The sequence below is a fragment of the Ursus americanus genome, chromosome 25 (assembly GCF_024610735.1).
Source record: "Ursus americanus isolate L20-20 chromosome 25, mUrsAme1.1.p, whole genome shotgun sequence".
In the NCBI taxonomy this organism is placed as follows: domain Eukaryota; kingdom Metazoa; phylum Chordata; class Mammalia; order Carnivora; family Ursidae; genus Ursus; species Ursus americanus.
In genome coordinates this window covers 40,902,247-40,927,822 of record NC_142151.1, presented here as the reverse complement: position 1 = coordinate 40,927,822, position 25,576 = coordinate 40,902,247, and the positions used below count along the sequence as shown (strand labels likewise).

At 43.5% G+C, this 25,576-nt stretch overlaps 2 protein-coding genes across 7 annotated transcripts in view; both read right to left on the bottom strand.

The window, feature by feature from the left end:
* Window positions 1-8,537, bottom strand: part of SPATS2 (spermatogenesis associated serine rich 2) — a 135,525-nt gene extending 126,988 nt beyond the window's left edge. Inside the window, exon 1 of one of the 2 annotated variants that reach the window (XM_045801128.2) lies at window positions 8,250-8,537. The gene's annotated coding sequence lies outside the window, so the exon portion shown is untranslated. The remainder of the gene's footprint in view (window positions 1-8,249) is intronic. The other variant, XM_045801127.2, reaches the window with a different exon arrangement.
* Window positions 8,538-10,532: 1,995 nt separating this feature from the next.
* DNAJC22 (DnaJ heat shock protein family (Hsp40) member C22) lies at window positions 10,533-25,327 on the bottom strand. Of its 5 annotated transcripts, none has more exons than XM_087855815.1 (4): window positions 25,034-25,189; window positions 23,346-24,303; window positions 22,084-22,265; window positions 10,533-12,262 (listed from the first exon to the last, which is right to left on the bottom strand). In XM_087855815.1, the coding sequence occupies exons 2-4, from the start codon at window positions 24,183-24,185 to the stop codon at window positions 12,256-12,258; spliced, it is 1,029 nt and encodes a 342-aa protein (XP_087711941.1). In that variant the 5' UTR covers window positions 24,186-24,303; window positions 25,034-25,189; the 3' UTR covers window positions 10,533-12,255. The 5 variants fall into 5 exon arrangements, with proteins under 5 accessions (XP_087711941.1, XP_087711940.1, XP_087711939.1 ...); XM_087855814.1 differs by lacking the exons at window positions 10,533-12,262; window positions 25,034-25,189 and adding exons at window positions 20,147-20,948; window positions 25,233-25,327; XM_087855813.1 differs by lacking the exon at window positions 10,533-12,262 and adding an exon at window positions 20,147-20,948 and having other exon boundaries at window positions 25,034-25,187.
* Between the last annotated feature and the right edge of the window lie 249 nt (window positions 25,328-25,576).

Sequence of the window (25,576 nt, the reverse complement as noted above, 5' to 3'; positions counted from 1 at the left end):
ATAAAACTAACAGGTTTGCTCTCTTAACAAACATGTTATACAGCTTCCCTATTTTAATAAGAAATTAAAAGAAAAATAATACAACACGGAAATATTATAATTATCGGTATTAGCCTGATCATAACCAACACCATTCTGTAGATCCACATCTCAGGCATCAGACAGTTCAGCTGCCAAGAAGTTTAATAATATGCTCAGGGCTGTTTCACAGTGGAAATAATTAGCCAGGAGAGTGTGAAAGGATCACGTGTTCTCAGCTTTACCACCCAATCAAAAACGTAATCATGTAAAAATTAAATATAATTCTAATCTTAAATAATTATTAAGATTTCAGGTAACAAGTAATCATGATGAAGTTACCAAACATCCCTTCATTTTCAGGAGCTTTTTCTACTTCTTCAGGTTAGATGCCTAAACAAATTTGGTAATCACTGTTGTTGCACTGCTTCCTGTGCTTCCAAATTATCATAACATCAATAATAATACCTTGCAGTCTAACTTATAGGATCATAACATTATGTATTGGCAGGCAGACAAATGACAAATGTCAAATATCAACTTCTAATTTATTTATTTTATTATTATTTTTTAGAGAGAGAGCCCACGCATGAGAGTGGGGGGCAGAGGAGGAGGGGACGGGGGACTGGAAGAGGTAAAAGGAGAGAGAGAATCCCAAGCAGGCTGCATGCTCAGTGTGGAGTCCCAACGTGGGGCTCGATCTCACAACCCTGAGATCACGACCCAAGCCAAAATCAAGAGGCAGACATTTAACCGACTGAGCCACCCAGGCGCCCCAAATATCGACTTTTAAAAACCAACATAAAATACAACATTGGCATAGTGACAGAGATGAAAAAGACTACCCAACTAAGCCTTGTGTAAAGCACTGTCAGAAGGAATTAGATAACCATCTCAAGAAACCTAGTGTGTACTGACCAGTAAGATATAACAAAACATCAGGCTTGCATCTAAGCTATAGCTGATTTAGTCTGTGGTCGTTCTGTATCACTTGCCATTCAGGTACCGTACCTTAGCTTCATGTAATTCCATCTTAGTTATAGACACATGTCACTGCTTTCATCAAATATGAAAGAGCTTCTCATGATGACATCCTTATGCTGAGGACTATGCAGGATATGCAGGTAGGCAATGAAGGCAATTTACTATAAAGATTAAGAGGATGACCAAACAAAGTAAGCAGAAGAGTCACTGCCACTACACACGACTGCACATTTCAAATCAATGTTAACAGAAGATAACCAGGAAGAGCCAGCAGTGAGCTGACTATATTGACACATATAAGAGGCCAAATGGATAAATTTTTTTTAAGATTTATTTATTTATTTGAGAGAGAGAGAGAGAGTAAGCAAATACGAGTCGGGAGAGAGGAGGGGCAGAGGGAGAAGGAAAAGCTGACTCTCTGCTAAGCAGGGAGCTGGGGTTCGATCCCAGGACCCTGAGATCATGACCTGAACCGATGGCAGACACTTACCCAACTGAGCCACCCAGGCGCGCCCCAAGAGGATAATTTAAAGACAAGTATTGCTCTACTACTGATGGTAGCCTTAAAACAGCAGCAAATAATTTACTACTGGACATACCACATGTACTCAAGAGAGGAAAGACTGCAAGCTGTGCACATTGGTCTTTCCAGTCCTTTACAGGTCAGTGGGAGGTAACATCATTGGCACTGTCTTCACTCACCTATCATGACTCATCTAAATCATATAATGGCCTCATCATAAATCTTTTCCTCAGGCCCAATATCCTTTAGCCAATTTTAAAGAAGAACACACACTCTCTCTCTCTCTCTCTCTCTCTCCCCCCCTACAACTAGTAATCACGTTATTTTACTAATTAAGTAATATAAAAAATCCCCTTTACCAGTAATCCAACGTTGTTATTTAGGGTTTGAACCAACACAAATCACTATGTAACCCCTAACCACAAATTAGTCATAGGACCATGACTGCAGAAGTTGCCTTTAAGCTAACGGCTATATCCTCAAATCCTGCCGAATCTAGAAGATGTATATTTCACCCACCCCTACACACCACCATGGTAGACTTGAACATGGAGAGCAAAATGCTGGCCTCTGACCAATCCTTAATATCCAGTAACTTAAATATAAGGTGTTTACAAACTTTAAATCTTTAGAAATACAGTGACCCTTGAACAACACGGGTTTGAACTTCATGTATCCACTTATACATGGATTTTTTTTTATAAATATAGTACTGTAAATGTATTTGTTCTTCCTTATGGCCTTCTTAATATTTTCTTTTCTCTAGCTACTTTATTAAAAGAATACAATATATAATACACAGTTAAGTGTTTGGAAAGTCCAAAGTTACACACAAATTTTCCACCGCACAGGGGTCAGTGTCCCTAACTCCCACTTTGTTCAAGGGCCAACTGTATTTCAGAACCAACAGACTACCTCCAAGGCAAGTGAGGGCTCTTTTACTTACGAAGCTTCCAGAAAATGGCATGTGAGCCCGAAGTCCCTTTGTAACACAATAATCTCAAGAAGCAAGATGACGGGATAATTGCCCTCTTTGTGACATTTAGAAAAAATGAATTGAGGGGCGCCTGGGTGGCACAGCGGTTAAGTGTCTGCCTTCGGCTCAGGGCGTGATCGTGGCGTTCTGGGATCGAGCCCCACATCAGGCTCCTCCACTATGAGCCTGCTTCTTCCTCTCCCACTCCCCCTGCTTGTGTTCCCTCTCTTGCTGGCTGTCTCTATCTCTGTCGAATAAATAAATAAAATCTTAAAAAAAAGAAAAAAGAGGGGCGCCTGGGTGGCACAGCAGTTAAGCGTCTGCCTTCGGCTCAGGGCGTGATCCCGGCGATCAGGGATCGAGCCCCACATCAGGCTCTTCTGCTATGAGCCTGCTTCTTCCTCTCCCACTCCCCCTGCTTGCGTTCCCTCTCTCGCTGGCTGTCTCTATCTCTGTCAAATAAATAAATAAAATCTTTAAAAAAAAAAAAAAAGAAAAAAGAAAAGAAAAAATGAATTGGGAGGTAGACCTATCCTAAGAGACAGTTCACTGTCAGTCTGCAGCTATTTCAATGTACTACACTTGGTACTATAGAACTCATATAGAGAGAGAGAGAGAGAGCCAAATAAATGACTTGAGCCAATTTTACTTCCTGCACTACAGCTACCTTCTTCAAATATTTAAAGCACATAGCAGGCACTCAAACTTTTTTCAGTGAATGAAGGGATGCACGAGATTAAGCAGTAACCAGCAGCACACACATGCAAAACACTTTTAAATGAAAAAAGTACCCTGGATTCCAAAGGCAGCAAAATGAACTGAAAATGCTCTACACTACTGACACATTTTTCAAATACACATACAGATAATGTTTGGGGTTTTTTTAAAGATTTATTATTTATTTGACAGACAGAGAGACAGCCAGCGAGAGAAGGAACACAAGCAGGGGAGTGGGAGAGGAAGAAGCAGGCTCCCAGCGGAGGAGCCTGATGTGGGACTCGATCCCAGGACTCTGGGATCACACCCTGGGCCGAAGGCAGATGCTTAACGACTGAGCCACCCAGGCGCCCCCAGATAATGTTTTTAATATGATTATCCACACATTTACAGGGATGACTGGAAAGATCTATATGTAACAAATGGTTTCTTCCACTTTGGATATATTTCACACTTTTTCTTTTTAAAGATTTATTTATTTATTTATTTGACAGAGAGAGAGAGAGCCAGCGAGAGAGGGAACACAGGCAGGGGCAGTGGGAGAGGAAGAAGCAGGCTCCCAGCGGAGGAGCCCGATGCGGGGCTCGATCCCAGGACCCCAGGATCACACCCTGAGCCGAAGGCAGACGCTTAACGACTGAGCCACCCAGGCGCCCCTGGATATATTTCACACTTTAGAACAGATACTCCCATTTTCTTCATCAGCTGACCTGTCTGGAAGATTTTCAAAAGTACTTTATTGCTACGTTGACATGTATTTTAATGTGCTTGCCAGATGTCATGATACATAAATATAAATAGGCAGAAGCTAAGAGAGAGCCGTGAAAACTAGGTAAATCATTTCCTTTTGAGTCACTTCCAGTACAAGTGTCCTACGAACAGTACAGAAAAAGTCAGTAGAGGAAACATCATCCCTCAAACATAAGGCCAAGTGCTACCTTCAGGTGAACACAAATAAAACCACCATTTAAAAGTAACAATTCCTCACAGGGCACGCCTGGGTGGCTCAGTTGGTTAAGCGTCCGACTCTTGATTTCGGCTCAGGTCATGATCTCAGGGTTATGAGATGGAGCCCTGAGTCAGGCTCCACACTCAGCAGATGTCTGCTTGAAGATTCTTTCCCTCTGTCCCTCCCCCAACTTGTGCACTCTCTCCCCCCCAAATAAATAAATAAATAGATCTTTAAAAGTAACAACACTTCCTCAAAAAAATTAAACAGAATTACCATATGACCCAGAAATCCCACTTCTTAGTACACATCCAAAAGAACGGAAAGCAAGAACTCAAACAGACGCTTATACGCCAACGCTCCCAGCAGCACTATTCACAACAGCCAAAGGGTGGAAACGACCCAAGTGTCTAAACGGATAAACAAAAGGTGGTACACCCTTACAATGGAATATCATTCAGTCCTTAAAAAGGCACGAAATTCTGACACAAGCTAAAATATTGATGAACCGTGAAGACATCACGCTAAGTGAAATAAGCCAGGCACAAATGGTCAAATACTATTATTTTACTTATATGAGATCCCCAAAGTAGTCACATTCATAGAGACAGAAAGGGGAATGGCTGAGGGAAGAGAGGAATGGGGAGTTACTGTTTGATAGTTTCAGTGTGGGAAGATTAAACTGTTCTGGAGATGGATGGTAGTGATGGCCACATAACAATGTGAATGTACTTAACACCACTGTACTTAATGGTTTAAATGGCAAATCTAATGTTATTTGTATTTTACCACAACTTTTTAAAAGTAACTGAGCAAGAATGATAGTCAAACCTTTGTGGCAAAAATATATCAAGAAAAGTGGTAAGAGTCTGTAACAGGCATGCTTCACCGTCATCCTCCAGAGCCTAGATGACTTACCTGAAAGTCAAGACCTCAGAATAGGAGGGATGGACATGCCATTTTCATGTTGCTACAGATTTATACCAAGCAACAGAGAAAGATCAGTTATATTCTACAAGAGGTCATTCACTAAATAATGAATGGGCTCCCCTTCCCAACAATTAAATCAGAAAAAACCAAGCTCTTCCCTCCAGTCTCCAATGGAAATAACAAGATTGAAATAATCAGCTGTACTTTTAACAAGAAGCCCAGTGGAGCCTAAAGAGAGACTTAAAGTTCCCAAGTTTAATATTATAGCTCTAATATAGGAAACAGCAAGCAGCAATAATAATAACAACAACAGTAATAGTATATACAATCTTCCTTCACTACTTTTTTTTTTTTAAGATTTTATTTATTTATTTGACAGAGAGAGAGACAGCCAGCGAAAGAGGGAACACAAGCAGAGGGAGTATAAGAGGGAGAAGCAGGCTTCCAGCAGAGGAGCCCGATGCGGGGCTCGATCCCAGGACCCCGGGATCACGCCCTGAGCTTAAAGGCAGACGCTTAACGACTGAGCCACCCAGGCGCCCCTCCTTCACTACTTTTATTAAGTGATTTGTACAAGTTACCTAACCTTTCTGAGCTTCATCTGAAAAATAGGGATAATGCTTACATCTACCTTATAAGGGTTGTTTGAAGATCTTATGAAGTGATATATATAAAACACTGAGCTCAGTGCCTAGAATACATAAATGCTCAACAAATAAAAAGTCCCTGCCTTCCTGTCATGCACTAGTATCTGAGGCCCTTTGCCACTCCTGGATCAACCCCCCAAGACTATGCTGATGTTTTGGCCAGCAACCTATGGCTCCTCCCTCAGGCCCCAGCTGTTTCTCTCAGTTCTACTTGTTTCACTCCTGGTTTCTAAGAGGATCCTGCCTATATTTAGAGATAAAGCCCGTACCAACTGTGGACTCAACAGGTGCTTGGAAGTGCACTAGAGCTCTCTGCAGTTTTTGATTGTTTTCCAGAGTTAATTGGTTCTGACTCCACAACTGGCTGCCTTGACTTCTATAAGGAAGAGCGCCACCTAGGCACAGCACTCAGCAGCACACTAGACTAAACGGAAAATTAATTGATCTGTGTTCACAGATCAAACCCTTAGCAAGACTAGCTCTATTATCTGGACCCCAGAAGATCTGTTAAATCACAGGAGCAATAAACATTTATAAACTCTACAGATGTAGCCCTCTAACACAATATTCATCTAAATCGCCATTATCAGGGTGCCTGGGTGGCTCAGTGGGTTAAGCATCTGCCTTCAGCTCGGGTAATGATCCCAGGGATCCTGCGATCCAGCCCCCAGTCGGGCTTCCTCTCTTCCCCTCCTCTCTCTCAAATAAATAAAATCTTTTAAAATAAATAAATAAAATAAACCACCATTATCATATCAGACCCAAGTTTCAACCAATTCTTGATACTCGTACTACAACCAAGATTAGGAAGAGGGATATGGTAGGTACAACAACCAGGCAGTGAAGATTTAAAGAAGGCGTCAAACAGAGCTGGGTCTGAATGTGGCTTTATTTACTAGCTCTGTGACCCTGGTAAATTATTTAGCCTCATAATTATAAAATAGGAGATAACCATGAGGATTAAGTTAAATGAGATAACGCATGCAGAACAAACTTAGCACCTTGCCTAGTCCACTGTAAGAAGTCAATAAAGAGCTACATTATCTCTAATGAAGACACTGCTTGCTTTGTTCAGTTTTTGTAAGATATAAGAAAAGTGACAATATAGATCATTATTTTTGGACCTTTATAAAGTAGTCTAATGCTACCATCCAAGATCCAGCCAGAAATATAAATGGATAAATTCCCAGAAATCTTAGGTGAGTCAGCAAAACTTAATAACCAACAAATAAAAAGATTAACACTGACTGTTTATGAACACTTAATGGTAACTACAATTTCAAAATCAGCAATCTTGTGTCTAGTGCCATTCAATATTTGGTCTGGAAATCCAAGTATCAAGGAGATCAACGCAAAGATCATAACCCCAGAAATACTTTCTCACAGTATTTTCAAATCACCTTTATTCAAACTGGAAGTATAAGGCAGCCTGATAATTTGATATCAGCATCAAGAATTTCTTGAGGCAGAACCCAAACTCTCCCAGGAGCATAAAACCAGTAGCAGATGGTACATGAACATTTCTCAGTGAGAAACTGCAATTCTAACAAAGTATAGATAACTTCGATTTTATCAAGGCTATTCATCACTTTTTATTCTAAATGAAAAGAAACTCTTGGTTCTCTTCCCAAACACCCTGAACTCTGCATTATCACTGACCTAACTCAACGCAAGACGCCTACTGTTGCTGATATGTTCTCCCCTGCTTCATTAACCACAGGTAAATTACATACAGTAACCTGATGAACATAGGAGAAATAAATTCTACAGCCGTGCTTCATCAATGAAATGGACTATAAATGATAACCGAATCATTAAAAGAATAGCTTGTACTGCTCAGCAGAGGGACCAGCCTGAGAAAGATCCATCTTCCAAAAGACCCAATCATCCTGGATAAATTAGGAGAAAGATGCCACTCTAGTCCACCTACCCTATACTCTCAAGGTCTACCCTTCCGCTTTAATTCAAGCCCAAACCACATCTATTTTATTTCTCTGCTACCCTTTACCTTATTTTCTTTTCCGTCCTCCCCCCATTCCAAAAATGCCTTTCTCTTTTTTTCAAATCCCACTTTGCCCCCAAATCCTGAGGACCTCGGACACCCACGCAGATGACCTTAAGCATCCCCACTGCATTCCCAATTCATTGTACTTCTCATCCCAAATGACCCATTCTTTCATTCTTTTCGATCTCTCGTTGTTTCTCAAAATCCAATACCCCACACACGCTCACACCAGAATCTCCCCTTACTCCATTGTTTCCCTGGCCTGTGCCTCTGGAAACCCCCCAACTCGGACCCGTGCGCTTCGGTCCGCCCAACTGACCCCAGAAGCCTTTCACCATCTGGGTACTCTAGGTCCCAAAGGGCTCAAGTCCCCCTCCTCTCCACACCCCAACCCCCAACAACTACCTCCTCCCCCGTGCCCTCCCTCAAGCCCGCTCTCTTGCACCTCTGTGCCCCCCTTCTCCCCCACCAACCCCTCCACCCAGTACCCTCAGCCTCACCTACCCGGGGGCCCCGCAGTCGCCGCGTCCCCCCAGTTCCGGGCTCTGCGTCCCGGACGCTCCAGGGTCTGAGAAGAGGAAAGGAGCTCCTCCGCCTCCTTCTCCTCCTCTTCTAGAGCGGCCGCCGTCGCCGCCGCGCTCCTCCCCCAGCTCTCCCAGAGCCGGACGCCGCCCCGCCCCCACCGCCCCTTTCCCCGCTCCGGCCGGGCGGCGGGCTGGGGATCGCAGCCGCGGCTGGGGGCCGGAGTGCCAGCGGATCCACACCGACCTCGCCGGGGCTCGCGCTGTTCGCCCCGCCCCGGAGCCCGCTCGGGCGCGTGCGCGCCAGCCAGCCAGCGCACAGGGCGCGTGCTCGCGCCGGCGCGAACCCGGCGCGCCGAGCTCGAGGCCGTTGCAGCCAACCGGCACGCGAAGGCCCGGGCGCGAGGCGGCCCGCGCGTCGGGGCCTGCGAGTGGAGAGGCGTGGGGCGGGAGGCGGGCTCCAGCCCGTCGGGTTACCGCTCCTCTCGTGACCCAGTCCGTCGCGCCTCGCACCGCCCGCCGGGTTGAGCGCCTGAGTTGAGGGAGCTCGGGCGTCGCCGGCAATTGGGAATAAAGAGGAAGAGTAGGGATTGGAGGAGGGGGTCAGGAACAAACTAGGTGGGAGTGGGGACGGGTGAGACAAGAGCTCGTGCCCACGTGCACAACAGCCCAGGCCCAGAGAGAGCGGGGCGGCGTGAGGAGAGGGGAACGGCGCGCCCGGGGAGTGGAGGGCCCGAGCTGGAACTGCCGGAAAGAGCCGAAACTTCCCCGGAGATTGCCGAAGGCAGACGCCTCGAGGGGAACGTCGCGAGGGGCTTTAATCTCTAGGTCCCAGGAAGTACGGGGTGTCTCAAGCAGCCTTCCCTCTCGCCGCTCACGACTCCTCCCCGAGGACCTTCCAGCACTTTCTCCTTTCCCTTTTTCCTGACTCAAGTTTGACTCCAAAAGGCCATTTCAGAGCCACCGACTTCGGGGAATCTCCCAGACATCCGGACTTCGCGGCCGCTCAGCTCCCTGGGAGTCCGTAGAGGCCGGTGCGGGGTCGGGGGCAGGATAACCTCTGGAACCACTTGAGCGTTCTCTACCACGCCGCCAGACGCACTGCCCAAGCCCACTTCTGAGTCGGTTTTCTGGTCTGCTCAGCTGTCTGCATCCCTCCATGCGGCTGTGGGCAGTCGGGCCGCCAGTGAATCTTTCTGTTAAATAATCTCTTCTGGCTTTGTGATCAGATTGCCAGCCTCCCCAGGGCCAGAACCATCTCTAATATTGGCGCATCTCTCTAGCCAGTGTCGGGCATGTGTGAAGTACTCACCCCACCGTCCACTGCTCAGTGGTCGATTAGGAGCGGCCAGAGGCTTGGGGATTTAGACAGTTAACGTTGAAAAGATTCATCGGAATCTGTCCCCATGTTCTTAGCTTTTGAGGCCAAAGCATAAGGGGCCCTGGATAGGCATCGGCGACAAGCCCGAAAGTGTACATGGGTGTGTACAGCTAGACACCACAGGCACAAGTTTGTTTTCCACGCTTTCGCTATTGAAGACCCAGTACCTGTAATGGAGTAGGATCTCTCTGAAGTTATCTGGTCCTTTGTGTTTAACTTTGCATGAGGTTGGAGAGTCAAAAATACCCTGGACCCCACTGACCCCTGGTTAATAATGCCTGATCTAATCCAACCATATCATTTACAGATCTAAAGAAACAGAAGACAAGGTCAACCAGCTACTTGGGGCGCTACACCATATGTCGCTTACTACTGAATCTTTTCTCAAAGATTCAAATAGAAGCAAACTGTCCAAATATCGGCTCTCTTTTCATTCACGAAATTCATAAGTACCCAATGAGTGGTAGGCATTGTTCTAAGTTTTGGGTCACTTACAAAGAAGAATAAAACAAGATTATCCCCAAGGAGAGTATCCAATTGTAAAGGAGGATAGAAGCTATTAAATAATTAACTAAAATAGCATGTAGTAAGTGTTGAAACAGAAAAGTGCAAAGTGGTGTAGGAACACAGGAATCAATGACTAATTCTTCCACAGTTTCCCTTCCTTCCCATACAGAGTGGAGATGGGATGATATGGCCCTGGTTAATGGGAAACTTCATGCGGAAGAATGGGGCCTGAACCAATAGGATTTAAGATCTTTTCCATAATGACAGATTTCACCTACCAAAAGTTGCTCAGGAAACACCTTCATTATTGGGCCTGTTGTTGGTGCAAAACCAATGTAGTTTCTTTGGGAGGAAAATAAAGTCTATTCTTGGAAATCTTATAGTGTTGGGAAAGACATTTGATGCCTTACCTAAGAGCACCAGTGGTCTAATGGGAGACAGTTTTTTTATGTGGTATCCCATATGTAGATATGTGGAAGGGAGGTGAATTAAGGAGCATACCTAGGCCCAATCTACGAGAGCTGTCAAAACATCACTGGAAATCTAACGCTATGAAGAATATTATATTTACCAGGTCTCTAGGGAGAGTTCTGAATGTGGTTGAAAGGAACATTTTGCTAAGTCCCTGGGGAGGCAGTAGGTGCCTTGAAAAAAGAATTTTGTGCGTTTATTTGTTTTTCCTAGCCATGACCTTGTTCTGTTCTTTCATTTGGAACAAATTTCTTTGCAAAAAAGAATTTTACTCAAAAAATAATGGTCTTTCAAGGAGGGTGGGTCACATATATGACTTGCTAAGTGAGGTTTGCAAGAGGGATCCCGCAACTCATGGACTGCCTTCACCAATTCTTCATGCCGTACTCTATCTCTCCAAAAAGACACTGAATAAATGCTTCAAAAATATCTTTTGGACCTGAGTTATAAAGATTAATTTTATCATTGTTCTTTACATATACATTTTCTATTTCATATGCCATATTTCACAAGAAAACAAAGTGATAATTGCCTGCTTTGAAATGATTACAAATTATTTAAAGTCTATCACTAATTATATTGGAAGACAAGAAATGCTGTAATAAATTCAACATAATAATATTTATGACATACTTTGAAGAAAATGAAAAAACAACCAAATTTTTGAAATGATTAAAGTAACTGCTAAGGATTACAAAAGATCATTTTGAAATAACACCCATATGTCTCGGTTCAGCCTTAAGGGAATTAATTTATCCCAGGTTACCTAATGACTTAGTGGCAAAATTAGAACTAAAGATAAATCATGACATAATCTTCCCCTTGGCAGATATATTTTGCAAATATTGATAAGACCTAATCTGATACGTTTCAAATAGATTCTAGAGATCGGAATTTTTCTCATATGCTTGTTTGAGTTGACTTTTTGTATCTGAAGGGATTGATTGCTAAATTCTATATTTTTATTAGGAAAACAAGGTTGAATTTAGTCTGAGAGACACAAAAATTTCACTCATCATCTTGAAGACGGTAATTAATGACTCTAAGTAAGGGACATGATCTTTTAGAAGTTTCTGTTGGCTAACTTTGAAGCTCCAAACCACAATAGGCACAAAGATCACCAGAGAACATGCCAGAAGGGTGTACTTTTCCCTTTGATTACCCCCACCTCTAACACCTAAGAATATTCACGTAGGCAGTCCAAACTGTGTGTCTTAGAAAATTAGTTTCATGGAAAGCTAAATGAATCTGAAAAAACTATCCCAGTTCCAAATAAATTTGGGAAACACTGGGTAAAATAAAGTTAAACTGGCTTCTTTACTTTCCAGAGTATTTAATATGGTAATATGCTTTGTTAAGAGCTAAGTGAATGCACTATATAGTACACAGCTCTCCCCCAAGGAAACTTCCTCCAAGGAAACTTTCTGTATGGGAGTCATGTTTCTTTGAGCATTCATTTTCTAAAGTTCTATTAAGGGGCACCTGGGTGGCTCAGTTGGTTAAGCAGCTGCCCTCGGCTCAGGTCATGATCTTGGGGTCCTGGGATGGAGCCCCACATCAGGTTCCTTGCTCAGCGGGGAGCCTGCTTCTTCCTCTCCCTCTGCTGCTCCCCCTGATTGTGGTCTCTCACTCTCTGTCAAATAAATAAATAAATAAATAAATAAATAAATAAATAAATAAATAAAATCTTTTTAAAAAATAAAGTCCTATTGAAGCAGTTTGATTAGGTTAGCATTTCTCATTTTACAGGTAATAAAACTGCAGTCCAACGACATGAGTCACACGGACAAATTCAGTTGTGTATCAGATGTTTGTGGCTGGGGCTGGCCTTAAATTATCAAAGGTTGAATTGTTACATCACAAAATTAGTGGCAATGTCAAAACAAAAACTCATATTTGAAACACTCAGTTCAGCAAAAGTGCATTATAAGTTCATTAAAAGCTTGAATTTGACCTTTTTAAAAAAGATTTTATTAAAAAAAAAAAAAGGTGGGGCACCCGAGTGGTTCAGTCAGTTGGGCATCCAACTCTTGATTTCAGCTCAGGTCATAATCCCAGGGCCTTGAGATGGAGCCTTGTGTCACTTGCAAGTGCGGAGTGGGGAGTCTGCTTGAGATTCTCTCTCTCCCTCTCCCTCTGTCCCTCTCTGCCGCACCACACTCATTCTCTTTCACCCTCTCTAAAATAATAAATAGGGGCGCCTGGGTGGCACAGCGGTTAAGCGTCTGCCTTCGGCTCAGGGCGTGATTCCGGAGTCGTGGGATCGAGCCCCACATCAGGCTCCTCCGCTATGAGCCTGCTTCTTCCTCTCCCACTCCCCCTGCTTGTGTTCCCTCTCTCGCTGGCTGTCTCTATCTGTGTTAAATAAATAAATAAAATCTTTAAAAAAAATAAATAAAATAATAAGTAAATCAGGGCACCTGGGTGGCTCAGTCGGGTAGGCACCAGCCTTTGGCTCAGGTCATGATCTCAGGGTCCTGGGATTAAGCCCCAAGTCAAGGCTCTCTGCTCAGCAGGGAGTCTGCTTCTCCCTCTCACTTTCCCTCTGTGCTCTCGCTCTCTCTCTCAAATAAATAAACAAAATCTTTTAAAAAATATATAAATAAATCTTTAAAAAATAAAAGTTAAGATTTTATTTTTTTTTAAGATTTTATTTACTTACTTATTTTGAGAAAGAATCCCAAGCAGACTCCACACTGAGTGCAGAGCCCCACACAGGGCTCAATCTCATGACCCTGAGATCACGACCTGAGCCAAAATCAAAATAGGTCGCCCAACTGACTGAACCACCCAGATACCCCAAAAGATTTTATTTTTTAAGTAATCTCTCCACCCAACAGGGGGCTGGAATTTACAACCCTGAGATCAAGTGTCGCATGGATTACCAACTAAGCCAGGGGCCCCAAATTTGATCTTTAGTCACTTTGTTTCTATGTATGAGACCTATAACTAATACTGCTTTACTGTAAGTTCATTAATGGAATTTCAGCATGCTCTTTCATTTGTACAGCCTGTCACCATTGTTTTAAAAATTGATAATGCTGGGGCACCTGGGGGCGCCTGGGTGGCACAGCGGTTGGGCGTCTGCCTTCGGCTCAGGGCGTGATCCTGGCGTTATGGGATCGAGCCCCACATCAGGCTCCTCCGCTGTGAGCCTGCTTCTTCCTCTCCCACTCCCCCTGCTGTGTTCCCTCTCTCGCTGGCTGTCTCTATCTCTGTCAAATAAATAAATAAAATCTTAAAAAAAAAAAAAAAATGCTGGGGCACCTGGGTGGCTCAGTAGTTAAGCGTCTGCCTTCGGCTCAGGTCATGATCCCAGGGTCCTGGGCTCCCTGCTCAGCAGGGGGCCTGCTTCTCCCCCTCTCTGCCCCTCCCCCTGCTTGTGTGCTGGTGCGCTTGCTCTCTCTCTCTCTCTCTCTCTCTCGTGCTCTCTCTCAAATAAAGAGATAAAATATTTTAAAAAATGATAATGCCTACCCTCTGTAAAATGTTTTATGGTTTATAAATCATTCTCAACACATTGTCTCATTTGATTGTCTCAACATCCCTGTGATGTAGGCATCATATCCCCATGTAACAAATGAGAAAAATTTTAATTGTTAAATAACATGTCCCGTTGTTTGCACTGTTAAATGTCCTGTTATTTGCATGGGGAGTAGACAGTCCCTGCCCTCAAGGGTCTTTGCTATAGTTAAGGAGACAAGACTTACAAACAGGAGACAGAGAACGATTATATGGCAACATGTAAGAAAATGCTTGATAGAAAGACCCAAACTAGAGAGGAATGCTGAAGGAACTCAAGGGGGAAAGATTACTGGAGATGGAATTAATCAGTGAAGGCATCATTTAGGGATAAACCTTAAGCTGAATGTAAAAGAAGTGTAAAGATTTGGATTAGCAGAGAGGAAAAATAATTACAGGGAAGAAGGGTGACATTAGCAAAGGCATGGCCATGAGAACAAGGAACGCACTGATGGAAAAGAATTAGAGTTGGAAGGGAGATGGGTCTAAAATGATCAGTCTCTTGGCTGTGCGAGAAAAGTCAACTGCTGAGAGGCAATGAATTCCCAATCACTGAATATAAATAATATGGCACCGTGTGCCCGGATGGAGCAGCGATTTGCTTGCCAATCCAAATTACACAGAAGAGCAGGAAATTTACACTCTCTGCCATGGACCCCAGGAGTGAAAAGGAGAAAGTATCAGGAGAAGCCAAGTCCAAACTGGTGGTTATGGATATGGAGGGAGATGTAAAGGAGTAACTATGAGCCTCACTGGCCCTCAGATCTGTGCCTTGGAAATATATGAATAGAAGACATTTATATTTCCCCCTCTCCCCCATACCCCTCCCGTTCCTTTCTTTATACTACTTCATCTGAAAGGTGCCTGACCTATCCAGCCTAGGAAAAATGTCCCTTCAGGTGGTGCTTAAAAGCCAGGCTCTTGTGATAACTCAGCTACTACCCAGAGGACAATGTTCCTCACAACTTTTCCCAGCCCAGAAATGGGACTAAGGTTGGGCACCGAATGGATTTAAAATGATTCCCTTCCAACTTTCCCACACAGGGCACTGTTGAAACTTGTCAGTGAGGTTTAGATCCAGAAAAATCAAAAGTGACGCTAAAAGTTATAATAGTTGTAATAGTCTGCAAATAAGCAAATTTGGGCTATGGAAAGGGCGGATGAGAGGTGAGGAGAAAGGAGAGAACTGGGAAGAAAAGGAAAATGAAAATAAAGAGAGCAACAAAGTATTGAAATGAAATCCCTTTCCGCAGGACCCTCTGCAAAGTTTTCGCTTTTGTGGTTCAAAACCCATCTTCACAAAACAAATGAACAAATCCGGGTAGTTGAACATGTTTCAATCTTCTACGGTGACCAAGAGAAAGATGCCAAGGAACATGAAGAGAAACCAAATACTCAGCTTCTCGGGGTGTGAACTTCAGAAGCCAAAAACTCAGTGGCAGGAAATGTGTGTCCAAGCAAAGCTCTCCCATGAGACAGACTGCCCCAGAGTCCCCAGGAGAGCAAATGACATTTAGAAAACAGGTTTCATTGGGAGCTTACCCTGAATAACACCCAAATCCACCCTGCTCTTTCCTTCCCAACAAAAGGGGAGGGCTGAATTATGGTAATGAACCCGCTGAAGAGGTACCACCACCAGATCCTTAAAAAAAGGGAAGGGCCCTATTTGACCCTTGCGACAGCCTTAAGGCGCCATCTGCAGCTCTCAGCTAAGACTGCAATAAACCCAAAGCTCCGGCTCGCTTGTTAGGACCACCTACTGGTAAAGAAAAGAGAAAGCAAAGAAATACTAAATTCAGGTCAGGGAGTCTTCAAAAGTCTCCCAGGTCCTAGAGTAGATGCAAGCATCTCTAAGACACAGTGCCTAGGAAAAGATCTAAGGGCCTTAGTTGGCTATAAGCTCAATGAGCAACCAAAAAAAGCTAATAAATTCTTAGACTGCTTGATTTAAAGGATGATATACTGTCCAGACCTTGAGAACTTAATAGCCCCACAGTACCCCGTTCTGTCTGAACACATCTGAGAATTGCATTTAGTTCTGGGCACAATTTAAGAGCAATATTGACAAGAGCCATAAAAATGTTCATACCCTTTGACCCAGTAATCCCACCCATGGGAATTTATTCTGAAATAATTCAAGAGAATAGATGAATTAGAAACATGAAGATATCAATGCAGAGTTCCTTGTAACAACAAATATATATATTAATAGCTAAATGTCTCCCAAAAATGGAATATTATGCAGCATTAAAATATAATGATATGCTATTTGAAAAAATAAAACAAGAAACATAGAATGATAATGCATGCTACAACATGGATGAATCTTGAAAACACTATGCTAAGTGAAAAAAATCCAGACACAAAAGGAGACATTGTATGATTCCTTTTGTATAACGTGTCCAGGATAGGCAAACCTACAGAGACAGAAAGTACTGGTGATTGCTAGGGGCTGGGGGAGGGGAGAACGGAGAGTGATCACTAATGGGTATGGGGTTTGTTTTGGGGAAGGCAAAAACATCTGGAATTAGCTAGTGGTGATGGTTACACAACCTTATGAATATACTAAAAATGACCAAACTGTATACGTTAAAAGGATGAATTTTATGGTATGTGAATTACATCTCAATTAAATATATGTATGTCTCATAGTTATATATATATATATATATATATATATATATATATATATACACACACACATATATACGCCTTCATAATAACATACAAAATGCGTACGATTCAGTCAGGGGAAAAAGCAATACCAAATTGTGTCCTTGATATGATTCAATCATGTAAAAATTAATTATGTACATTTATGGATGAAGACTAGAAGGGAACATGAATATATGAAAACAGTTTAATATAGGTGAATTCTTTTATGTGGGAGGGGGTGGGTGGCCATTATATTGTTCTTCAAGAAATTTAATATTTTCTTTTCTCCCCAAGACAGTGTCCACAAGAGGGCAGACAGAAGATGACAAAACAGAACCACTTAGCACAAGCCTCAGCTGAAAAGTGGAGAACCCAGCATCCAGTGTGGAAAGCAATCTCAAAGGTCATCTAAGTCTGGCTTCCTCATATTACAAAGGAAACACTGAGGTCCAGAGAAAGCAGCAGGCTGGTCCCATAAGAGGTGGAGGGAGCAGCCCATCTCCTCACTTCTCCATCTGTCTCTTTCTACCAAATTACAGCGCTTCCGCAAACAAGGCAATGTTTAAGCCGGGAAAAGGAAAATTTAGAGGGATAGGAGATGAAGGGCAGGTTTTTATCAAGAAAGGGTTTTTTGTTGGGTTTTGTTCTTTATAACAAGAGATAGCAGTTCTAGAAAGAAATTACAGGGAAGCAAATTTCAGTCCAATAAAAGAACTTAACAATTAAGGATGCCCAAAAGGTGAAACAGGGAGCAGATTTCCAACTGAAGCAAAAGCTGAAACGGAAATCTTTGAGGAAAACCGTTCTCAAGATTCTGCACTGAATGAGTACTTGGCATAGAGGCTTTCTCGATTCCCTTCCAACTCTTTAAAGGGTCTATACATTTTTTTATTTGTGGAAATGGGAGAATATGAAATCATTGGATTTCATTAAATCTACTCAGGTAGAGAATAAGGAAGACCTCACACTTCCTAATGTCTTAGGTTTATATAAATATATAATTATTTTATAATGAATTTCTACTTTCAGCTGATTTTCGCTATGTCAGTTGCTTTGGGAAGGAAGATGAAATTCAAATATGGTTTCACCAGTCTTTCCTACTAAGAGGTTAACATTCTTTAACCTCTTTCTCACTTCTCACCTGGTGCCCCAGCCCATACCCACAAAAATGTCTCCTGCGCAAAACCAAACCACACTAAAGTGACCAATGTGGCCTGGCTAAGAGCTGGGTGTGAGATCGCCATGCTGGAGTACCTCAGAAAGTATAAATACCTCTCTTTTCTGCATAGAAGGACTGAGACTCCAGAGGCTGGGAATAGCCTCCCTAATGGAAATGAATCTGCCAAAGGATGAGGAGAGATTTCTGCAAGGAGAATCTGCAAGTGAAAAGGGCCATCTTACAAGCAGTTTCCCAGCTCCTTCTCAGAGATTCATCTTACCCTCGGAGTTGTCTCATTCTGAGGACTTCTGCAATCACAACTGGCCCAGATGAGCTCGGCCCCATTTTATTTTTTATTTTTTTGAAGATTTTTATTTATTTATTTATTTGTCAGAGAGAGAGAGAGAGCACAAGCAGGGGGAGCGGCAGGCAGAGGGAGAAGCAGGCTCCCTGCTGAGCAAGGACTCTGGGATTAGGACCTGAGCCAAAGGCAGACGCTTAACCGTCTGAGCCACCCAGGCATCCCAAACCCATTTTAAAACTGCAGTCTAAGAACAGCCAAACCCAAACCACTTCCCTGGTTCCCCATAAACAGCTAAAAGAGGCTGAAATATTTCTTAATTATAAAACAAGAGAGAGTCTAGGAGAGAATAGATGAGGGAGAGGGACCACTGGCAACCCTACCACCACAGCACAACCAATCCATCAGTCTTATTTCTTTCTAACCGTCATCTGTAAGCTTTACAGTGATTTGCAGGAAATCAAGAGGAAAATTTTTTAAAAATAGAAAATACACTAATACACTCTACGAAAATTCAGCCTTACAAGTATAACCTTCATTCCGTAACAATTAACTCCCTAGACACTCAAGCCCTATTTCCTTACGTGGGCTGAAAAGGCTAAAGTGTTATAGTAAAATTGTGGTTGCTCATTCTACATATGGTAGCTTCGTTATCCCAGCAATCCTTTAAAAGTATATACTATTGTTTAACTTGAATTTAAATGAAATCTTAGAAGAAAAAAAAAGTACATTTTATGGGGGCTCCTGGCTGGCTCAGTCAGTAGAGCATGCGACTCTTAATCTCAAGGTCGTGAGTTCAAGCCCCAATTGGGCATGGTGCCTACTTAATTAAAAAAAAAAAAAGTACATACTATTATCTCAATTTTTAGGGGAAACTAAGGCTCTCAGAGACTAAAGAAGCCCAGGATCACAAACAGCTAGAAAATCATGGAACCAGATCCAAATCCTAACAGTAATCCTTCTGATTCCAAAACCTATGCTTAAAGTCAAAAGACAAATCATAGACTGGGGGAAAATATCTATAACACCTATGATGAAGGGCTAAGGTTGCTAACAAGCAAGGATACCAACAAAACAGATGTCATAAAGACAAGTAGGACTTTTTTTTTTTAAAGAGGGAGAGAATGCATTCAGGCATTCAATGAAGACGAAATGCAAGTAGCCGAGAAAAATTTGAAGAAGATGCCAAACTTATAGTTACTAGGAGTCAGGGAAAGACAAATTAAAGTTATCAAATACTATTCCTCTTGGCAAAAATTTAAAAGTCATAACAGTCCATTCCAGTTACAAGGAAAGGGCCAGTTTCTTACATTGCTGGTGGAAGTGTAAATTGCTATAATCTTTTCCAGAAATAACCTGATACAATATCAATGAAAATTTAAAATATACATCCTGGGGGTGCCTGGGTGGCTCAGTCAGTTAAGTGTCTGACCAGCTCAGGTCATGATCTCAGGGTCCTGGGCTCAAGCCCCAAGTCAGCACTCAGCAGGGAGTCTGATTTTCCCTCTGCCCCTCCCCCTGCTCATGCTGTCTCTCTCTCTCTCTCTCTCTCAAATGAATAAATAAAACTTTAAAAATAAAATAAAACATACATTCTGTTTGACCCTACATTATCGCTTATTGGAATCTAGCATCAAGAAAACAAAAAGCAGGGGCGCCTGGGTGGCTCAATCGTTAAGCGTCTGCCTTCGGCTCAGGGCATGATCCCAGCGTTCTGGGATCGAGCCCCCCATCAGGCTCCTCCGCTATGAGCCTGCTTCTTCCTCTCCCACTCCCCCTGCTTGTGTTCCCTCTCTCGCTGGCTGTCTCTCTCTCTGTCAAATAAATAAATAAAATCTTTAAAAAAAAAAAAAGAAAAGAAAACAAAAAGCACCAATACACACATTTAAAGATGTTTATTGTAGCATTGCTCATGTTGAAACAACAGAAACTGCTCATTGATAGTTCCTAGTTGAATAAGTTAAAATATAGCCATATTTTTGTAACAAAAGCTCACAATAAAATTTGAGAACAGTAAAATAATTTTCCAAATCAAGTAAAGCCCTTAATCATTCTTTTGTCTCTTTTTCCTTATAGACTATTTTTAATATATTTACATTTTGCAGAAATAGTACTACATATCATGTTAATAAGTTAGTAATCAATAGCCCACAACAATGCCTCATTAAAATTCCATGTGATAATCTGACAAATTATAAGTGTTTTTCAGAAGAAGTGTATATCAATTTTTGGCAACTTTAAAAAGGTGTAAAAGTTAATTTTGTCTTAAAATCATGGCATATAAATTCATTGGCAAAAATTTTTTAATTTTTTTAATATATGAATACAAAGGAAAAAAACCTACAAATTTCATTCTTCTCCATTGATCAGACCATGTTTTGTTTTAATCTGCAAGGAATAGTAGCCAAAAGAATTCTACTTTTTAAAAATATATATACACCGCTCAGAGTTAACTTCCAGGGGGAAAAAAAAGGGAAAAAAAGCTTGAGGAATGTACACAAACACAAAAGAAGAGTGAGAAACCTGGAGTAAAGGTATATAATTTTAACATCATAGTTCGGTTCTCCGGTGTCCCTGTGCATCCTAGACTGTTTCTTCCACACTTGGCTGGTTACATAGGAATGAAATAAGACCCTCTTGAGATGCTCAAGCTGCTGGTTCCCTAGGGTTTCCCCAAAGTCCCTATAAAGGCACATGAGATATAAAATCATGAATTTTCCCATGAGTCCCCATAAAACAATGTCATCTGTCCCTTCTCCAGTGTTCCAGTGTGCTCTGTTTATACTTCTTATGACACTGAGTTCAAAACACTGAAGGAGGCGAACTTTGATATCCGTGTATATTATATATGTTATATCCCCCACCAGACTATAAGCTCCTAACAGCAGAGTATGTAGCTCAGAGTCATAGCCCAAGTTCTGGGGACGCCTGAGAATTCAGCCAGTCCAACCACCCATGTAAAATCTGAGGGCTCTCTACAATACTTCATCAAGCAGAAGCATTTGTGATGGGGGTACTACTCCCACCCCACAGCAGCTAGTTCCTGCGGGGGGGGGGGGGTAGCTCCTAGTAAAGCTCTCCTATATATGGAATTAAGATATTTTTCTGAAATATTTAAATTTAACCCCTCTCTTACCCATTTGTAATCTGTAGAATAGATCGAATCCCTACTGTCATAGGACAGCTTATGAAATAGAACCTTCGTATTTTTCCTTCGATCTCCTAACTCAGTGCTTTGCACAGGAAGGAAGGAAGGAAGGAAGGAAGGAAGGAAGGAAGGAAGGAAGGAAGGAAGGAAGGAAAGAAGGAAGGAAGGAAGGAAGGAAGGAAGGAAGGAAGGAAGGAAGGAAGGAAAGGGAGAGAGAGAAAAAAAAGAAAGAAAAAAGAAGGGAGGGGGAGGGGAGGGGAGGGGAGGGGAGGGAAGGGAAGGGAAGGGAAGGGAAGGGAAGGGAAGGGAAGGGAAGAAATGAAATTGATAAACAACCTTCCTCCATCACTCATCAACATACCAGGGTGGGGCATGGTACTATATTCTCTAAAAGATATTTTATTGGTTTTATATTATGCCTTTCGTTTCACTATCTGATTTTAAGAAGAAATTGTCAGGAATACAACAACGAGAATTCAGAAATTTGCAACATAAATACACTCTTCTACCACAAAGGCTTTCTTACCCCTTTAAGTTGTTCTCATCCCCACTGCAAGCAGACAGTTTCTTTAACGCTATCGGGATGACCCAAGTGGGCAAAACTGGACTGGGACAAGCTGCTTGGCTCTGCCAGAAAGAGTCCATCCCCAAGGGGAAATTTCTTCTCACCTCCAGGATCCCCTAGGCTTTCTGGGCTGGCTCAGGACTTCATACGCAGCCTGAATCTCCAGGAAATGCCTCTGAGCCTCCTGGGTCCAGTGCAGGTTGTGGTCAGGGTGCCAGATCTTCACCAGCTCCCGGTATCTTTGATGTATTTCTTCATTCGTTGCCCCCTCTGAGAGACTCAAAACCTTAGGGAAACAGAAGCTGACAAATTAGGATTCCCTAAGTTTCAGAGCACCTGGGTCTCTCCTGCTTCCTTGCTAAACTGGAGTTGGCTTCTACTTGCCTGAGAGAAAGGCTCATAGCCTCAGATTAGAACACCAGTCTTTTGAAACATGGGCTAGCCTGGATCTCATGGCAAGAACCAAGATTTTCCTTGAATCACAGTTGCCCATTTTCTAACCTAGGACTTCACATCCCTGACAAGGTCTCTTCCTTGCAAGAGAAATAAGCAAATAAATCCACCAAAGACATGTATAAGACTGTTCACAGCAACTTGATCAGAATGGTCCCAAACTGGAACTAAGCCAAATATTCATTAACTATAGAGTGAATGTGTAGTATATTCATACAATGGGATACCATATAACAATGGAAACAATTTATAACTGTAACAGTATTTAATTATACTGCATGCAACAGTGTGAATAAATCTCAAACATAATGTTGAATGAAAGAGTCAGACATGGGGTATCTAGCTGGCTCAGTTGGTAGAACATGTGACTCTTGATGTCAGGGTTGTAAGTTCAAGCCCCATGATGGGAGTGGAGACTACTTAAAAAGAAAAAACATAAATAGAAATAAAATAAAAATCAATTAATTTTATAAAGAAAGAAGTCAGACATAAAAGAGTACATACTGAATGATTCCATTTTTATGAAGTTCAAGAATGGGCAAAACTCATCTATGATAACAGAAGTCAGAACAGAGATTCCCTCTGAGGGAAGCAAGGGGAACTTCTTAGTGCTGGATATATTCTATATTTGATTTGAGTGGTGGTTACATAGATGTATACATAAAACTTATTCACTTTATATATATCTCAATGAAAGTAAACAATATATATGTATCCTTTCCCACTCACTATTAGATCCTCTGTACTGTCACCCATGGCACACAGAAGCCCAAAGAAACCAAGACACCCTTCTAGGGCCCGACCCAGCAGACATGAAAACAGCACTTCCACATAAGGGGGCATCATTTCCAATCAGGCTTAGCCTAATACCCAGAGCTGTCCCGCCCAGGAATGAGAGGGAACAAAGCCTTACCTGGTAAGCCAGCTGACGCTTCTCATTCTGAAAACTGCTAACAAACTCATAGAGCTTCTCCCACTCCTGCAAGTAGCCACTGCTGAAGCCAGGATCCCCCAGCAGCAGCCTCCAGGCGCGGTAAGGCAGAAGGAGGACAGACTCCATGAGGGGGCCAAGGAGGGGGAAGAAGCTGAACCAACTCAAGAAGGAGCCAAGGGTTTCTGCCACATAGCTCAGGGTGGCAGCTGTGTTGCAAACGGCGCTGTAGGCTAGCGGGCCTGTGAAAGCCAGGTAAGCCAAGCCCAGACGATAGAGCCGAACACTGAGCGTCTCCGACCCAACTGAAGCTTTATAGCGGCGGTGCTTCTGGGCTGTAATGCTGGCAGCCAAGCTAATGGGCAGGATGGCTATGGGGCGGCCATAGAAGAGAGGGGAAGTAAGAAATGCTGCCCCTAGAGTATTCTTAAAGTCTGAGGTCTGGTTGCCAACAGCAGCCACCAGCAAGACCCCTAAGCCAACTGCCAGTGGGAGGCCCACGATATAGAAGTTGGCCATGAAAGAAAGGCTAATGAGAGCCACCAGGCCAAAATAGATGCCCACTGTCATCTGGGCGACAAAGCGAATAAGACTCAGAGGGGGTGTCCTCCCTCCCGAGCTCTGCCTCTGCCGCTGGGTTCTGTTGGCCTGGGCTACAAAGCTTGGGAGCTTCCAGAATTCCCAGAGCCAGCCCAGCCCACCACCCCCCAGGGTAAGCATCCAGAGCAGCGCATGACTGTCCCGCCCCAGGTACAGGTGGTGGAGCCCAGCAGGGCCCCCCACAGCCCAGAGGGCATAGGTCACCAAGAGCCCCTTGGCCATCCTCTAGGGAAAGGGTGTCAGATCAAGTTCAGTGGCACCTGACATTGCCCAGAAGGCAGAAATCTGGGGTCATCTGTGAAAATCATGGCTGTCATGGTCCCAGAGTTATCCTTAGACCCTAAGAGATGGAAAAAAGCAGTGGTAAGAGTACATCCAGGTCCCAACCCAGTAAACCATTTCTCCTTCCAATAATAATCAAGTGCAGATCTGCCTGAGTGTCCCTGAAATGCAGATTCTCCCATACCGTTTGGTCTGGCCTCTCATTTGTTTTTGTTTTTGTTTTTGTTTTTGTTTTTGTTTTTACAAGCATAGCAACTCCAAATTTAGGAGAGAAAAATGTTTTTAAATGCTTTCAGCTGATGTAGAACGCCGCACACGGACAGAAAAGCAGCAGCTTAAGTTTCAGACCACTGATTCCTGGAATGACTTATGGGGGAGTGGAGTGCACAGGAGTGAACAGAATGCCCTTCTACAGTTCCTACAAATTTTGAAAGTCCCTTGCCCCTCCCAGCGCTCCTCAACTTCACATTATGGGTGCCCTCAGACACATGGTCAAGGTTTCAGCCCCTCTCCAGCCTTCCCACCTCCCCAGGCCGCGCGATCTTCGCACAAGTCACACTTAAAAGAGGTCCTGAGGTCCCTCCACTTAAACCGCTCTGGAAAACTAACATTTTGACCCCGCAAAGGCAGACTTGAAGTCTCTACAAAGTCTCTACAAAGAGGCCCGATGAACACCCAGAACATCAAGCCAGATGCCAACGTGTGCCTGCCAGTGTCTCCCCGCTACGCGAAGTAGGCCTCAAGACCACCAGCCAGTTACCCGCTAGTCCCAGGGTGGGCGGCTGTACCTGGGTACTCCGGCTCCCAGACCCCGTCAGACCAGTCATTTCCTTTGACTACAGAGTCAAAATGGCCCCTCTCACTCCGCTCCCACTTGCATCCAAATGGACTTTGTCTTTCTGTGTTTACCGTGTCACGGAAGTGGGGCCGTCCGGGTCAGGCCCCTCCCTAAGCACCCCCACCCCGCCCCGGCCTCTTCGGGATCACCTTTCAGCCTCTGGCTCCTCTCGCCCGCCCTTTCGGGAAAACTCGGTGTAAGGCTTTCAGGGCGCATCCAGCCTCCCCGGGCTCAAAGGTCCAGGCCCAGGGCGCCTGCACCGCGGCACCGCCGCCACCAGGTGGCGCTGCCGCTTACGGAAGGGCGGGGCCGGGCGGGTCCCCAGACTCACCTTGTCCAGTTGCCCGGGCAAAGCAGCCCAGAGCGGTTCCCTATAAACGCAAAAATAGGCCTCGATCTCCCCTTGCCACCCCTACAGATGATAGGGTGACTTGTGCCTCACCTCAGGGTGCACTCTCTTCCTACTCCGTTGTCTTTCAAGACTGCCTTGGAT